Genomic DNA, 18,686 nt, shown 5'->3' with positions numbered 1-18,686 from the left:
TTTCCAACCTTGGAGAATGTGTCTCCTCTTATACCCTTTGCTCAGTTTATTCCCAACTATCACAATTATGTTCTCTTTGAATTGGGACATGACATACTATTTTACTAAGGCTAAAAAAAAAAGGAAGTGAATGTCTATGGATATTCTCAATCATCAAGTTGTTCCAAAGGTGCTGTTCCAAAAGGCAACTGGTCTTTCTTGGGTTTTTTCTTTGAAAATATTTCACTTATCATCCAAGAAACTTCTTCAATTCTAACTTGTGATTCTCTACCACTTAGTTAGAACTGAAGAAACTTCTTGGATGAAAAGTAAAACATTTTCAAAGAAAAACACCCCAGGAAAGTCCAGTTGTCTTTTAGATAAAGCACCCGTGTATCAGAGGTGAGTAGTACCAATAAAGGAGAATATTTGTCACTCAGGGTTGAAATGTTGCTCTCTGAGCTTGCTTGTTTTCTTGCAAACACTTCATTACCCTAACTAGGTAATGTCATCAGTGCTAGTAAGGAGTGCTGCTTGCTGTCAGTTTATATTCTAGTGTCTTGCCTCTCTGTGTGGGTGGGTTGGGTCTTAGAGATTTTTTTATTGGAATGTTTACTGATGGCTCTTTGGCAGTTCCTTGATTGGGCTATTGTTGGTCTGAAATTGACTTTGGAGTTAATCTATGCTGCTCTGTGTGTCTTTGCATAGTGTGTAGATGTTGTTAATATCTATGTATCTATTGATGGCTGATTTGTCAGAGGGCCAGGTGTCTAGGAATTTCCTGGCATTTTTGGACTTGGCCTAGTCTAGGATTGTCACATTTTCCCAATTTAAACTATGGTTAAATCTGTCTATATGTTGTGAAATTAAAGAATTTTCATCATGTCTTCTGACTGCCAGTTGATGTTCATGAATGTGTTCTGCCGGTTTGTCTTACATAGTGATTGTTGTAGTTCTTACGTTGTGTGTTGTAGATGATTCCTGTTATTTCTCTGGGGTTGTTGGGTCTTTTGGTTTGCTTAAGATGTTTTGAAGGGCTTTAGTTCACCCGTGTGCTATGCTGATTCCATATGGTTGCAGTAGTCTATTTCTGGGTTCCTGAGATGCTCTTGATGTATGCAGGGGTAGTATTCACTTACTTTCCCCACCGGTTTGCAAATGTGAGAATGCATGTGCACACTCGTCCGCACATGTGCCCCGTCCATGCATGTGCTTGGCCTTCTGTACATATGCTTTAGCCTGAACATGTGCCTTAATAGGACGGCATAGAGCGGGGGAGCGGGGTGGGGGCAGAGAGGCGAGGCCACCTGCAATTTCCACTATTGGTTCAGGTGAACTGGTCTGAACCAGCTGAATACAGCTTCTCTTGTGGGAGGTTGGGTTGTTGCTTTGGTAGTGGAGCACCTGGTTACCATGGTTGGTAGTCATGGGTGGTAGTGATAGGCATTCATTAGCCAGAGGGGAAAAATTAAGGTGGGGAGAGGGCTACAATCAAGCTTGCAGTGTCAAGACATGTGCTTTTCATTCTTTATTGCAGTCACTGTAACATACATATATCATTAGTGCTTTTGTCTTAGATGTGACTTCTAGGAAAGCAAGTGTAGAGTACTTGCAATCTGTACTTATTAGTTGGAACTTCTCAAAGGCTGAGTTTGGTGATTAAATAGCCCAGGCCATTGAATTATTACCATATAGCAGAGATGTCTAGAGACTGGCCATTAAGAAACAGGATACCTTAAGGAAATATTGATTGCTTTGCATTTATTTTACTATACAGTGTAACAGTTTCACTTCCATGTTTTTCTATGCATTTCAGATGTATATCTCACAAAAAGCAAAGAATCTTGAGAATCTTTACAGAAAAATACGTTGACTGTGATTTCATTGATAGGTTGTTCAAAATGTGGGCATCCCTAGTGTATTACTTAATGTTACATATGAATAAGGCCACTATGGATTATTTAACATATTGTGTTTAAAGAAATAATGATTTAGGATGCCACATATCCTAGCCTCTATTGATTGTATTTGAATCCTGAAATCAGCCTGTGCCAGAAGCAAACGCTTTAACATCATGACTGCACAGAATTTCGGGCATTTTCTTTAAAAAAATTAGTTTGCAGAGTGTTACCCTAGTGTAGGTTACATTCTCTGCTAACTCTTGGGCTACAGTTTCTCACTTATTGGTGATTATAAATTGACTTTATTGTGTAGCTTCTAATGTGGGTGATATTTATTGTATTTTTGAGCATTACAAACATCAGGACATGAAGATGAACTCCTGTCTTTATCTTCTGGTTTGTTTCCTTTTACCTTTCCCATTTTAACTTTGGTAGTTTAGGAATGGTCATTCCCTCAGCCACAAGTCATGTTCCACCCCCTTGGAAAGATTTGCCAATGCCTCAAGTGTAGGCATGACATTATTACCTGACTGTGCTATTATTATATTCATCGGGAAATATTAGGGATGATAGAAATTCACTAGACATGCCCAGCCTGTCATAATTTGTATATTTGAAACTCATCTTATATTTTCCTTATTTATGATACTTTTATTGTATATACCATGTTTCCCCCAAAATGAAACAGGGTCTTATTTTCTTTTGACCCCTGAAATAAGCACTTGGCCTTATTTTTGGGGAGGTCTTATTATTTTTGAGGTGCAGGAGGCGGCGAACGTGATCACCTCATGACTGCTGCTGTGTTGCAATATTTTGGGGGAGGGCTTATTTTCGAGCGAGGGTTTATTTTAGCACATGCACTCAAAAGCCCAAATGGGCTTATTATCCAGAGAGGTCTTATTTTCAGGGAAACAGGGTAACACTGAATATAAACTGACAGCAAACAGCACTTCTTACTAGCACTGATGATGTTACCTAGTTTGGGTAATGAAACGTCTGCAAGAAAACAAGCAAGTTCAGAGAGCACCAAGGACCCATCATTTCAACCCCGAGCTACAAATATTCTCCTTTATTGATACTTTTATAGTCACTATAGACCAGAATCTTTAAACTACACATTTTTGCATCGCCCCATTGAAACACTTAATTAAGGAATATAAGACTCATTAAATATAACTGATTTTCCTGCAGGCAGGCCCAAGATGCCATACTACTGCCAAAAGTGTCACTTCTTTTCAATTACCAAGCACTTTCATATAAAAACACTGTCCTGAACACGGCAGGCAGTTCACTAGCTTCTGGTTGACAACTGTTTTATCATAAACTGGGTGTGGCTAGGTGTCCTTTCTTTGCACTCACAGGTAAATTTCACTGTCTATATGACAACAGAAGGAACCAAGGGATTATTTTACAAGTATGTGACATGCAGAGAATGGATTTATTCACTGTTCTTTCAGTTACTTGGTTGTGGGGGAGAGATAATTCTAAATTAAAGCACTGTGACAGCAATTGCCCATCGCTGAACTAAAAAAAAAAACTAAGCAGAGCAGTTCAATTACTATGGGAAAGCAGGAAATGCTTTCTGGAAGAAGGCAGTGACATTGGTATAATACTTTACTATTAAAGCAAGGAAAATGGGGATGCTGCAAGGGTCATAAGGATAAAAAATAGCCATGTCCCTTTTTTCAGTGCATTGTAACTTTGAACGGTCATTAACAAACTGTTGGAAGTCAAGGACTACCTCTATTATAACCATATTTTTTATCACAAATTATTTAACTTGTCCTTCTTCAGTTTCAAACATCAGTAAAGGTTTATGCATTTTAGCAATTACATCTTCACCTTTGGTAAGCAATCTCATTTTAAAATCTGTCTTAGAATATTCAATACCACAAATTATTCTATCTACTGTATTTTTCAGAGTATAGGACGCACCAGAGTATAAGATGCACCAAGATTTTGAAGAGGCAAATTAAAAAAAAAGGTTTTTCACTCTACAGACTTCCCAAAAATGGCCCTTTTTTTGCAAAAATGGACCAATTTTTTGTCAAAAAAGGGGGTATGCATAGCCTTTAGGAGGCTTGTAGAGTGCTCCTGGGGGCTGGGGGGGCAAAAATGAGCATAAAATAGCCAATTTTTCCTCATTTTTGTCCTCCCTAGCCCCCAGGAGCACCGTGGAAGCCTCCTAAAGGCTATGCACAGCCATTTGTTCAAAGGGGGTGGGGTTTTGGGAGGCCAACAATGCTATATTCAATGTATAAGATGCACCCAGATTTTCAGCCTCTTTTTTGGTGGGGGGTGGTGTGTATTATATTCCAAAAAAATTGGTACATTAAATCTTTCTGATAACTCTGTATAAATACAGGGACGTCTGAACTTACGACTGCTCAAAGTTGCAACGGCACTGAAAAAAATGACTTAGGACTGATTTTCTCACTTACAACCATTGTCTGCCTCATCCCCACGGTCACATGATCAAAATTCGGACACTTGACGATAGTCATGTATTTATTGCACCTGAGTCCCAGAGTCATGTGATCACTGTTTCCCAGTTGGTTTCCCACAAAGTCAAAGGGAAAGCAAGATTCGCTTAATGACTGTATGATTCACTTTACAACTACAGTGCATTTTTTAAACAACTGTGGCATAAAAGGTCATAAAATGGAACAAAACTCACTGAACAATTGCTTTGCTTAGCAATGATAATTTGGGACTCCATTGTTGTAAATCAAGGACACCTGTAAGTCATTAATAACTGTGACCCTCTGCCATCAGTTGTTCTCTTGATTTAACCCAAGTTGATTAATGATGTTTGGAGAATCAACCAGGTCAGAGAAATACTCCAAGAGTTTTGCAGCTATCCAGTCCTGGTGATGTTGTCACCCTTGATAAGGCAAACCAGATCTCAGCTAATGTGGCTGTGTAGCCAAGAATTCTGTTTCTGATTACTCTTCTTGCTCAGTTCCATTTTAACTGAGCAAAAGTAATAATCCTATCCAGGTACATTTATCAATGCATGAATCAACTAGCTCCATGATTAATTGCTATCCCTGCTCATCATGAAGTGTGCCAACACTTATTCCCTTACCTCTGTGGCATTCACATTCATAACATGGATCCCTGCTGGGAAAGCATTTTACAGGAATGGCCCCAGGCTATCTTGAATGCTGCGCCATCAGGATTCCAGGTTGCATGTAAGAATTTAAACATGCAGCTATACATCTAAAGGTTCCCTTCCTGCAAAGGATCCCGTCAATCCAGTAGATTACATATTTTTGAAGGCATACACAATGTCACTTCCAATCTTCCTGGTGACTTGGAATTTATTAGTTTTGCTTTTCTTTCTTTCTTTCTTTCTTTCTTTCTTTCTTTCTTTCTTTCTTTCTTTCTTTCCTTCCTTCCTTCCTTCCTTCCTTCTTTCTTTTTTCATCTTTGAAGATCAGCATGGTTGCTTTTCAGTTGTATTTGAAAATGTATGAAATTGGGGAGATGGAATCCAGGAACCAACTGAATACGGGTTTGATTAACGTGTTTTACTTTTGGATGCTATTTTGCTTTTGAGCTGATGGTTGCTTTAAGTGTCATAAGATCATATGGAAAGCATAAGAACTATGCTAGATCAGGTCATCGACCCATTTTGTTCAGAATTTTTGTCACACAGTGGCAACTGGAGATGCTCATAAATCAGCATTGTAGGTCAACTGTAAGTTCTCATCACTTCTCAGAAATTAGTATTTAAGACATTCTCCTTATGAATCAGGAGAAAGTCAACAGACACCAGTATTAGTAGCCTTTGACAGCGTGATCCTCAAAGAATCTATCCAGTCCCCTTCCAAAATCATTTAAATTGTTTTTCATTAGTATAATTACTGGCCATGAATCCCACAATTGAACTATGTGCTGGTTGACAAACTATTTCCTTCTGTCGGTCATGAATCTCTCTGCATTTAGTGTCAGTGGATGACCTGGTGTTTTAACATCAAGACTAAGAGAGAGGTGTGTGTTTTTTCTCCCTTAAGTGCCATAAGTGTCATGTTACCATAACACACTTAACCGAAAATTAGCCTTGAAAACTAACACAGAGGGGATTTGTTTTAACCCCAAATAGCCCAGAAGCGGTTTGGGGAATTATCTACTTCCAACTCAATTGAAGCATCTGAACCAGTTTCTAAGATATCAATTACCACTTTCCTCTTCCAAGAAACAAAGTCCTAGAGAGCCTATGAGAATGGGCCCTCCCTCTATGAACTTCCTCCCCTTCCCTCATAAGCAGACAGGGAGGTGTAGATGGGAAGAAGATCCACCGGCTCTCTCCAGAGTAACACTGAGCTTGTTGTTGTTGTTATTACTTGCAAAGTCATGTGCGACCCATCGTGACCCCATGGACAATATTCCTTCAGGCCTTCCTGTCTTCTTCCATCCCCTGTAGTCCATTTAAGCTCATGCCGACTGCTTCAGAGACTCCATCCAGCCACCTCATTCTCTGAAGCCCCATTCTTCTTTTACCCTCAATCTTTCCCACCTAATTAGGTGGCCAAAGTATTTGAGTTTCATCTTCAGGATCTGGCCTTCTAAAGAGCAGCCAGGGTTGATCTCCTCTAGGACTGATTGGGTTGATCGCCTTGCAGTCCAAGGGACTCCTCCTCCAGCACCATAGTTCAAAGGCCTCAATTCTTTGGCACTCAGCCTTTCTTATGGTCCAACTTTCACAACCATACATTGCATCTGGGAAAACCATAGCCTTGAGTATACACACTTTTGTTGGCAGGATGAAGTCTCTGCTTTTTAGTATGCTGTCTAGATTTGCCATAGATTTTCTCCCCAGGAGCAAGCGTCTTTTAATTTCTTGGCTGCAATCCCCATCTGTGGTGATCTTGGAGCCCATGAAAATAAAATCTGTCACTACCTCCATTTCTTCTCCATCTATTTGCCAGGAATTGAGAGGGCTGGATGCCAAGATCTTAGTTTTCTTAATGTTGAGTTTCAAGCCAACTTTTGCACTCTCCTTCTTCACCCCCATCAAGAGGTTCTTTAGTTCCTCTTCACTTTCACTTGAGCTCTGTAAAAAATAAAAGAAAGGCTAGGTTGTGAGTGCAGCTTCCTTTCCCCTTTAGTAATGAGCAGGAGGTATTAGAACATGGTTGCTTGGCTGACTGACTAATTCTGCTCCACAGTTCATCAGGACCTGTCACATGAAGACAGCCTTAGAGGTATGGGTTTGAATAAAATCTGTAGAAAAGCATCAGGATTGTTGCATAGGCTCCAAATGAATGCCCACAAGAGGAGAAGAGTATAGAGGCAAAACGCTCTTGGGTTTGAAAGGCTGTTTGTGGTGTACAAGATGTTCATTGCCCCTTCCACCCTTTATCTCTCCTCTTGATGCTCAACAGCAGTTGGTCTAGAAGTCGTCCTTCAAAACATCCTTTATACCACCAGCTAGCGGGAAACTCTTTGCAGGGCTGTCTATAGGATTGGTGGATCAATAATGTGCCATTAAGTTGCTTCTGATCACCTACATTGATTTTCAATATTGATCATATTGATGATGATCTGTTTCGAACCTGGTCCTTCAGGACATCCAATGGTGTGCTCATCTCCACAGTAACAGAATCCATCCACCTTGCTCCTAGTCATTCTCCTCTTCTTTTTCCTTCCATCTTTCCCAAGAACCTTCTGCGGAGAAGAAAAATGTCATGACACAGTGGTGTTTCATTTTGATTTAGTGTACTATTTGAACTTAGTCATTTTCGTATGTGTAGGTTAAGAAGATTCATTGTTAAAATCGTCCACCTAGTGCCCACGATGCTGTGCCTGTGGTCAATAGGAATTGCATGCAACACGGATTTAAAAAGAACCCTGTGGTGGCTGCCATTTTCTCTTTTTTGACCACACACTGCAGACATCCCAGCCTTTGCCATTTTATCAGAATAATTAAACAACTGTACATGCCTGAGAAATGAAATTGTGCTTTCATTTTAAAAGGGGTATAGAATTGAAAGACATACTTGTAAAGGGCTGCTTCTAATTTTCTTGCTCCCTTTCCTAGCTGCTTCTTCTGACTTGGGCTGTAGCTTCACCTGTGTATTGCATACAATAGGAAGCTGTTGCTGATTACATTCTCTTTTGTGTTCAATTCACTAAGAATGGTGAGACTGATCTTAGGAAGCCCATAGAACAAGGGTCTCCAAACTTGACAACTTTAAGACTTGTGGACTTCAATTCCCAGAATCCCCTAGCCAGCATAGCTGCCATAGAGGAACTTTGCAGACAGTTGTAACCTGGATTGTTGAAGTCTGTCTTGCTGAAGTCACTGAGACTTTTTGATAAGTATGCCTACAATGGCAGCTCATAACTTTTCTTGAACACAAAGACTTGTATTCAGGATCTAATTAATACCAATAAAAGTTAGAACTGGTTATGCAGCATATTTAATGCTAATTTCAATTGGCCATATAATAACATAGTTGTCTTGATCAGTTTTCAGTCTTTGGTCAAGAAGTGCAGTGGTTAGAATGCAATATTGCAGGCTAACTCTGCCCACTGCCAGGAGTTCGATCCAGACTAGTTCAAGATTGTCTTATCCTTCCATCCTTCCGAGGTTGGTAAAATGAGGACACAGATTGTTAGGAGCAAATTTTGGGGGAATATTTTTCCCCTCAAAGTTCAGGTCTAGAGATGAAAATAAACTATACACATGTAAAAAAATGTACCAAAGGCAGCATAGCCTTGCAGATCAAGGATTTATTTCTATGAGCAGATTTAGCTATTCTGAACCTGTTCTTTATTCAAAGAAAGGAAGAAAAAGTTGCGGACAAACAGAGGAACAATAGACAAAGAATGTCCCTATTGTTTGTTAGTATTCCATCGTACTGTTAAACATGTGCTCCAGTTCTGAATATTGGATTTATAATGAAATGTGTGACTTTGTTGCACAATTTGCAGAAAGTTATAATTATCATAGTTTCCCTTTAAGACTTTTATATTTTCTTTAGAATGAAATGTGATGAAATGCAACGACTGCAGCTGTTACAAAAAAAAATGAAGTGGATTTACCTTATATATGCTGGTACATGCATACATAAATGCATATAAATATTAGCTACGGTTCATAGATTCTCTATGCTCACTTTGGAAATCTCATGTTTAACAAAAAAAAAAATCACAATTATTTGTAGTGGATGACAAAGATTAAGTCAATTGTTTTGATTCCCAGTTCTTTAAGGCATTTTTGTAGAGATAAGAATTCATAATTTCAAAGATTTTCCGAAGATTCTCCAATTCTGAACAATGAGGTTATTATCATCATTACTATTGTTTCTATATAATACTTGAAGGAAAAACAAAAAATGCACATAATAAAGCAAAATCAACTATAAATGAAAGTATGTTGTGAAATACTTTTTAAAAAAATCACCAGATTTCCTAGGTGGTAGTTCAGTAAGATTTCTCACATTGTGGATCTAAATTGTTTGTCCTTTATCATACCTCTGTAGTCACAATCATCGGTCACATAAATGGAAATAATACAATAATATTCATTCTCCTCAAAATGGGAATGATTTTGAGTTGACTTAAATAAAGCACAGGCATGCCCATGCTGAAGAAATATCTGTGAGCTTAGAAGTCTACAATCTTAGCATAGCATATTTCATCAGTTGTTAATCCAAAAATAGAGTGACTAAATTGCATTTGTGGATAATTAATCACACAGCGAAACTGAAAATTTCAGTAATTTTCTTGAAAAAGGAGGAGAAAGGTGTAAGCTGGGCAATCCAGATAGATAGAACATTGAAATATTAAAATATTGGTGATCTAATAGGGGTCATTAAAGACATTGTAAGACATATAATTGATGTTTAAACATACATCTTTGGATAAAGCGATGAAGAACCATTAAGAGAGAATAGCACTGTTTAAAGATACGGCGATGAATATAGAAGAACTCCAATAAGGGGGGAGGAGGGAGAGTATAAATTGAGAAAATAGTATTATACATATTGATAAATAAAATAATATTTTATAATTATAATGAGTTTAAGATTAGAAGTTGGAAAACAAAAACTATGTATATGTAATTGTTCTGACCCCTCCCCTTCGAGGCATTCTGAGACAAGATTACTGCTAGACAATTTATTCACAGTAAATTAACACACCAACAAGACTTTGGCAGCAGTCCAGACTTCCAAGATAAGAAATACACATGACAGCTTCTCCAACGTTGGTATATTAGTTGAATCCTGCAAACAGCCTCCCCCCCCAAGTCTCTCCTTATATACTCTCTTGGGAGGAGCCTAATTACAACCACCTGGGTCCAATTATCTTCTGTATCTGCATAGTTGCTGTCATCGCTTATCTGCCCGCCTTTGCCTGCTGTCCGGGACCAACTCCCTTAGCTCCTCCCCACTGCTCCAAGGCCTGACATCTTCACCACTGTTCCAGGGCCTGATGTCATGGGCACAGTCCCTTTGGCTTTCACCGCTGCTCCATGCCTCAGGTGCCTCCTGATGGCCAACCAGTCTCTCTGGTCCCTGCTCGGAGTCTGAACCCTGTCCAGGATCCCCCACATCTTCCAGAGCTGACTTATAGGGCCCCTTGCTGTCAGAGTCTGTTTGCAGCTCCAACGGCTCCTGCTGGGCCACAACATGTAATTGTATTATTATTGTTAGCACTGTGTAAAAATGTATAGACCAGTCATTACACTGTCCACAAAATATGTTGGTTGTTAAAGCAAAACTGCAAATAAAACATATGCAAAAAACAAAGTTCCTTGACTAAGAAGCCATGCAAGTTGGTGACTCCCCATTCCTACATTATAGTTTTTGGCCTCTGGCAGAAAGACTGACAAAATATATGCCTAGAATTCCACACGTGGAGTCAGTGGGAAAAAGAAGATTTGTGAATGACTTGATAGAATGGCATTGAGAGAAACATTGAAACATTAAGGTTCTAATGCTTTTAGCCATTTGTGCTTGATAAAAACAGAAGCAGCATTAAAAGATTTGTATGTGTGGGCTTGTTGGCATTCTCTGGCTCAGAACCTTTTCTGAGAATCTCTCCCTTGTGCCTTGCAGCTATGATCTCCTGGTAAATACATGCCTTGCATTCTTTATTGGTATTTTAGAGCAGTTGAAAGATAGAGGCATTTGCTGAAAAATTAAGGTGAATTTACTTCTTTTATGTGTTGCCAGCCTTTATGGGAAATGAAAATAAAATGTCTTTCTGCTTTCATAGAATTAAGTAATTGATTATACTTTTGAAGAGTCATGGAGGGCCATAGCTATTTCTTTCTTTTCTGTCTTTCAAAATTAATACCATATGGAGTTTTCAAATAGCAAATAGCTATTATTGTTGCTATTAATACTATTTGCTATGTATGGGGTATTCTCCTACATTGCCTGCTTCTACTAAGTGTTGTTTCAATTTGATGAAAGAGAAACTTGGACCAATTTATTTTATTTTATTTATTATGTCAATTTATATTGAAATCTAAAATAAAAATCAAGCGAACAGTCAAAAAATAGTACAAATATAAATTGTGTCTGAGGCAAATATCTCGGCACACACATAAATACACACACACATGCACGCAAACACAGAGTAGATTTTTCTCATAAATTGTTGCTTATTGAGCAAGTGGAAGAAAATAGATAGTTTTCTTCCTATTAATGGTGGAAAACAGTAATTTTTTTCTGGGCTTTGCAAGGGGCTTGCTGAGGTGATGCTCCTATTGTAATCACTACTCTGCCTTTTGCTACAGTTTTGATTGCTCCAAAGAAATATCAGCCACCATTAAAAAAAAGAATGAATTCCCCCACAGCTATATATATTCTGAGGAAATACTCTGCAGTTTTAGAAAAGTAAGCTTGCCTTTGGAGTGAATTTTGTTTTCAACCAAGATGTTCAAGTTCAAATAAGAACTTGCTTGTGTAACAGTCTTCAGTGAACACTGTCAAAACACAAGAAGTCAAATCAAAATCAAAATTGTTTCTTTTTATAATTATTATTTCAGTGTGGCCTCTCTTCCAGCTTGATCTGGGATGATTGGTATTGAACCTGGAATACTTTGCACACAACAGTTTGTCATTTAGCAAAGACTATGAATAGATAATTTGTGTCAACCAATCAATTAACATGCAAGCTGTTTTCAATGTTACTTCAGTCTCTCACATCATTTTTTTTGTTCTTTCCCTCTCTCATCCTTCTACCTCATAAAGTTTTTAAGAGTGGAACAAGACAAAGACAAAGAATGTACTCTGGAATGCACAGGTTCCCCTCAGAAGTCCTTGTGTGCATCTGATGGCAGGACTTTCTTGTCTCGATGTGAATTTCTACGGGCAAAATGCAAAGACCCTCAGCTAGACATTGCCTACAGGGGAAACTGCAAAGGTAAGGAAATTGCCAGATATTCTGTAGACGCAAGGTGACAAATTTTTACTGTTTTAATCTCAGTTTTAGAATGTCAGCTTGTTTTTTAAAAAATCAGTACAGGTTGAAACACAAGGAACAGGTAGGAAACCAACTGCATCAATTTGGGTTTGTAAATTATGTACCATACTGTATCTCTGATGTTCCAGGCTCCTGATAGCTCACCGTGAATCACTTGCAAAATCACATCTCACAGAAATTATCTCTACAAAGGAGCGATGAACACATTAGTGTTTGTTCCCTATTTAATTATTACATCTTTTACAAAGCTAAAATATGGGATACAAAGTATTAAACATTTGGGTTTAATCTATAACCAATATAGTGTAAGCAGAAATCAGCAATGGATTCTTCATTCCCCAACAAAGTTTATATATAAACAAAAATCTAATTACGGAAACATTAATTCACCATTATTTAAGAGTGCTGTGTTTGCAGGTCCATCTTAATTTATTATCTACTGTTTGTAGCAAGTAGGGGAAGAAGTGATAAAGGGCCTCTTAATTACATTATGTTTTGTTCTTAAAAATATACATGCAAGATGAAAACAACAAATGAAAGTATTCCTTTGTCCATGAAATCAAAAGCTGTTGCTGGACATAATCAAGAAGGAGCATTAAACTTTATTTATTTATTTTAGGAAATTTATATTGTGAACACCCTCTATCTAGCAGCAGCCACCGCCAGCCTCAAAATTGTTTGTGTATCCTCCCTCACCCAGCAGCAGTTGCTTTCCTGCCTGCCAGCCTGCTTACAAGCCTCCTGGAGTTCGCAACTTCCTGCTGCCTTTTTCTACTGAGTTTGATTGTGGGAAGCTGAAGGAAGTTGTGAGGAGATGCTTGCCCCAATCCTCACCTAAAGACAGCAACGGGGACTGCCTGGATTTCATCACTAAGTGATGCAGTTACACAATGTTGCTCAGTTACATGATGCCTGGATTAGCATCACTAAGCAATGGAAATTCTGGTCCCAATTATCGTTGTTAAGTAAGGACTACCTGTAACACAAAATAGGGACTGGAGGAATAGGACATTAAAAATACTGGCCTGTTTGTAATATTTGGACAACACTGTAATACCTATTTAATTCTCCATAAAGTGTGTGTAAACAAGGAATAATGAAAAAGGCTGGAGTAGAAGCAACAAACCAAAACTGAAATATTTCTAAATAATTTATTTACATATTGGAAAAATATTTGAAATCATAGTACAGCTATTAATCCCTATGTACATTTTTTTATTGAGTATCTATCTTTTTATCCAGATATTCTTGATTGTGCTTTGTTTCTGGTGTTAATCTGACAGATACTTTGGCATTAATAGGAGCTGAGCTACTCTGGGTTTTGTATTGTTTGCCCAAGGAAAAAAGTTGAGAAGCTTCCCAGCTTAACTGCAGGGTTTGATTTTCAGCACAATACCACCCTTCTTTATACATAAATACCAGTGATCACAGAGGTTTACCTTCGCTTACACTTTATTCAGAAAAAAAGTGAGAGAAAGAGAGAGAGAGAGAGAGAGACCACACAGAGACATATTTGAGAGACAGTTTTGTGCACTGTGCATTCCTCATCTCTCTTAGCTTCAAAAAGCCTGTAAAGCACCAAGAATTCTTTAAAGAGACATTCTGTCTCATCCTTGTTCTGGCTTAAATAAAGCATTCTATAATGCTTTTTTAAAATTGTCTAATTGGCTCTACCTTTGTCTATGCTCAGCAGTGATAAAAATCCTCACTGAGCTTTGAAATCTAAACTCCTGTTATTTTCTGTGATAATACAAAAATATCTTTTAACAACCACAAAGCAGTTTTGCCCAGCCTGGTGCCCATGTTCTTAGCTACAGTGTATTTTTGTGAGATTATAAGAGTTGAGATCCAACACCTTTGGATAACAATGAGTTAGAAAAGGTTTGACTTTTGACCATGAAGGATTTTTAGGATTGTCTCTTATAAAGCAATGCTGAAAACAATACAAATAATTTACTTGCATTGTAAGTCCAATGTGTGTGTGTGTGTGTGTGTGTGTGTGTTCAGGGACCATAGTATAAAATACTTTCTTTTCCTCTCCCCCTTCTTTCACTCTGAACTTCTGGTGGTGGGTCAACATTTTCAGCCCTTTCTAGAATCTGGTGGATATGTTAAGCCTAGCACAGTTCTGACAACATGATATGGGAGTGTTCTGGAGTCACACACATACATTACAGTATGTAATGTGCTCCATGAACATACTCAACATACCAGGCTCGGAATCTAAGTATCAATAACTGTGAAAATGTCAAAGGAGAACTTTGTCTTTAAAATTGTCCTTTCTTCTTCCCTTTAAATCATATTAATAACTAAAATAGTGGTCAGGTTAAGATTTATCTCTCTTTCTTTCTTGCTAAATGTTGATGGAGATTCTCAGTTATCCGGGTCATGGTTATCCCAATGGTACTTTTTCAAAAGGGAACTGAGCTTTGTTTTTCCTTCCTTGAAGAAGGAAGTTTCACTTATCGTCTTAAAAGCTTCTTCGGAACTCATCAAAAACACCAGAACTTTAGATCTGAAGAAGCTTCTTGAATCAGAAGGAAAAACAAAGTCCAGTTGCCTTTTGAAAAAGCACCTTTTACTAGTTTCCTGCTAGTTGTATGGCCTGTTAATTGGATTCAGCAATCATCTTATTTGGGGAAAGTTCTTTGAATAATACTGCAAAGGAATTAGTTTGGTCATCCTGTGTACGGGATCCTAGCTTGTTTTCTACACTGGATCTTAAACTCTCATCCTTGAATCTTGCCCTGAAAGCACTAATTCTCTCTCAAATCCATTGGCCCTCATGCTATTTACAGAATCTTTGTAATTTTCCATCGACATCACTGCCTCGTTTTTCAACACTTTCTTTCCCTAACCCTCAATTCTGTTTTTTTATGCATTTGTTCTTAAGGCTTGTGCAGCCAGAATTACCACCTCTGTCTCTTTCTTCAGCTTTTTTCTTATCCTTTGTTAAGTCTTCTTGTTATCTGCTTAACTTTTGTTTTTGTTGTGGTTGTTGTTGTTATGTGTATGTGTGCTAACCATGTACGGTAATTCTTGCCTCTTTTTCTGTTCTTCATTTGGTCCTTTTTGTATGTCAGTTTGGTTTCTCTGGTATTCAGTAAGCTTTTTTCCCGTGTTCTTCACTGTCCTTCAGATATTCTTCCAATGCTCTCCCACCCCCAACTGTCTGGTGTTATTAATAATTCCTTTCCTATTATTTTTCCAGATTTTGGTAACTCTAATAACCTTAAGTTTTGAAGACTCTGTTACTTGAAACTTATTGGAGGCCAGTCAAACATGCCTTTCCAGTTGAGTTGTGCTGGTTTCAGAACCTCAAAGATTGCAGCTCATTTCACCAATTGAAGGTCTTTCTTATTATATGATAAAAGTGAAGGGAATCTTTTTGTAGTGGATACATTCTGTGCTCCCTGATGCACTGGTTGTGAAATGAGCAAAAGTGCTAGATGTCAGGGTTCCGACCTATGCCCTAATAAAAGCAAGAGCCTCAAGCAAAGTTTCAAGAAAAATCCAGTTGTTTATTAGGAACTACAAGTCGGCACGGACCTAGTGAAGCCAGCTCTGATCCCACTCAGTTCGTGCCTTGCCTCTGACCCTGTTTCCCCCTTCCCCCAAGGTGTGTCAACAGTCACATTCCCCAACGAAGCAATTTTGCGGGTTGTACAAGCCATTCCCTCTGTCTGTTACTGGTTTCTGTGGAGATGACCTTGACTTTGGCTGGCTAGGATGTGTGTTGTTTTGACTGAGGTGCAAATTTCTCAATGCAGCTGCAAGGCTCGATTCCCCCCATCCCTCTGCCTGTGGCAACTCGGGAGCAGGTTAGGGAAGCTCCGAGAGTTGACACTAGATTTGATGAGAGAAAATGAAGATGGGGTCATGCCAAAAATTTATCCTGCAGTTTTTTTCTCTGTCAACTATAATTCATTTTGATATGCATAGTTTCATTTTGAAATGTCTAAATTTGAATTTAGGTAAAGAACAAGGGATATGTCTATCATTGTAGAGATCAATGTTTTAGTAGTCTCCTCGGCTTCCTACTCTTTGATTCAGTTCCAAGTGGAAGACATCATGAGGAAATTTATTGGACTTTTTCAGAGAAAGAGCTATGGGCAAACAGGGAGGCTTCCAAGGGATATAGACATATAATCAAAAGTAACAATAATGGCACAGACAAACATTGCCCCTCCAATAATAAAGAAAACTACCCATCACGAAGACTAATTGGAAATAAATTCTCAAATGTTCTAAGAATAAAATAGTCTTCAAACAGCCTGGTGCTGCTATAAATGTGACAGGCTTTATAAACATTATAAAGAAGTGTACAAGGGATCTTTCAGCCACCTCAAGAAACAGCATTAACTAAACACAATACAAATCATCCATCCCACAGATTTTCCTCTGATGAGGGACAGAATAGCTCCTGGAATTTCTTCTGAATGCCTTCTTTCCCCTCCCCAAATATCGAATTTGCTTTCTCTGGGATTCTGGGTGGAATTTGTATTCAGCTTTCTCATGATCAGGCTCATTGAATTCGATCTGGCAATTAATCATAACTAGTGATGAGTGAGCTGGTTCAGCTCAGTTCTCAAAACTGTCTGCCAGTGGTATGTGCTATGTGGTGAGGTGAATGATTGTTGCTTCCCCTTAGTGATGGTGATTGGAGTGACTCAGTGTTGGAGGCACTGGTAGCTATTTGTCTATGCCAACACCTAATGCTTAGCTGGCCGTTTTGAGGATTCTTGAGAGAGTTTGGATGTGTGTATATTCTCCTTCATAGGAAATCACAAGCAATTTACCCCACCCCACCCCATCTCCTGACTGAGTCCCCCAGCTGTTAGTAATGAATTGAGATGAAAGGTTTTAGTCCCTGAATGGCATCTCTTCAGCTTACACCCCAAGCATCTTCAAATCGCACATCTGCGATCACTGCCAGCTTACTGGGTCTTGTCTCAATTGTGAGCAATATTTATAACAGACGTGTCTAATGGAGATAAAACAGATTTCTTTTTCTGCTGAGTGGTCAAGGCAGCACCACTGTAGCTCCTTCTCCTGTCCAATAAATGGAATATGAAGAATCCAGTTTAACCTTTCTGCACTATTAGCAGATTCCTAAATTATACTCAGGAAACTTTCAGTTTTCAAGGCTGGCTTTGACAAAGTGCTAACATATATAAACATTGCAGAAGGGATTAGACTTGGAACATGCTTTATTTGTTAATGATAATTATGATGAGCTTTTTTCTCTTGTGGGTCAAAGGATTTTATGGATCTAATGGAACATGGGCTTGCATAGCTTCAAGCAGAAGTCCCTATAACCTACTCTTATAATCTATGTTTTTGGAACTCCCAGTCTCTCCCCCCAGGAAAGCACATTTTGTATCCTACCAGGTCAACTCTTCTAGAGAAAATTCCTTCTTCGTTTATTCAGAAGGAAGAGAGTATTCTGGCTTTCTTTTGCTTTCAGTAGCTTAGCAGAGTGACTGGGATGTAAGGGAAGCTAAAATCCTTATCAGAATAAGGGTACAAATTCCAGAAACTATATATTTAATATGATTGGTAATATAATCAAGGTTGACTCAGCTTTCTTTCCTTCTGAGGTGGGTAAAATGAGAACCCAAATTGTTGGGGGCAATATGCTCACTCTGTAGACCACTTAGAGAAGGCTGTAAAGCACTGTGAAGCGGTATATAAGTCTAAGTGCTGATGCTATTTATTTTAATTCTTTTTTTTTAATCTGAGGGGTTTCCCATTATCCCATAACACCTAAATTCAGGAGATGTTAGCAGAGATATTGTCAAAGACTTTTTGAAAGTCCAAACATGTAATATGTATTGGGTCATCTTGTCTGTGTGGTTGTAACAGATCATGAGAAAATACCTACTTTCTCAATATCATTTTGGTTCTTTTTTTCACAAAGCTTACTTTTTAGGAATTTGTTTATTTTCCATTTAATAATACTTTTGACCATTTCCTCTAGAACAGATACTAAGTTAACTGGCCTGTTAACTGGCCTTTTCTACTCATAGCCTTTAAAAAAAATGGCACCACTCAGTCTTTTTTTTCAGTGCTAAGGAGCAGTTGATAAACAGAAGATGCGGATTTTCAGAGAAATAAATTGCTAACTTATGTTTAAGAATTATATTTAAGACTTCTTGAATAGATACCATCTTAATCCAGGGATTCATTTAGCTTTAGTTTCTCATTTTGCTTTTAACTCTTGTTGCCCCTTTTTGTCTCAGTTCATCAGATGTTCCCTTCTGAAATCCTGTAGCCAGCTCAGCCACAGATCTCTGTCTTATGTCTTTAACAGTGAAGAAAGAAGCAAATAATTCATTCTGCTTTTCTACTATCTTCTTC

At 38.3% G+C, this 18,686-nt stretch overlaps 1 protein-coding gene across 1 annotated transcript in view; it reads left to right on the top strand.

The window, feature by feature from the left end:
• SMOC2 (SPARC related modular calcium binding 2) overlaps positions 1 to 18,686 on the top strand; it is a 136,415-nt gene that overhangs the window by 29,829 nt on the left and 87,900 nt on the right. Inside the window, exon 2 of the mRNA XM_014072268.2 lies at positions 12,095 to 12,266. Within this exon, the coding sequence (XP_013927743.1) occupies positions 12,095 to 12,266 (172 nt within the window). The remainder of the gene's footprint in view (positions 1 to 12,094; positions 12,267 to 18,686) is intronic.

Source organism: Thamnophis sirtalis, unplaced genomic scaffold (assembly GCF_051295495.1).
Source record: "Thamnophis sirtalis isolate CommonGarterSnake01/CBP01778 unplaced genomic scaffold, rThaSir2_p1.2 scaffold_6, whole genome shotgun sequence".
NCBI lineage: Eukaryota > Metazoa > Chordata > Lepidosauria > Squamata > Natricidae > Thamnophis > Thamnophis sirtalis.
The sequence above is the reverse complement of the archived record's forward strand: the minus strand, read 5'-3'. Positions and strand labels throughout refer to the sequence as shown.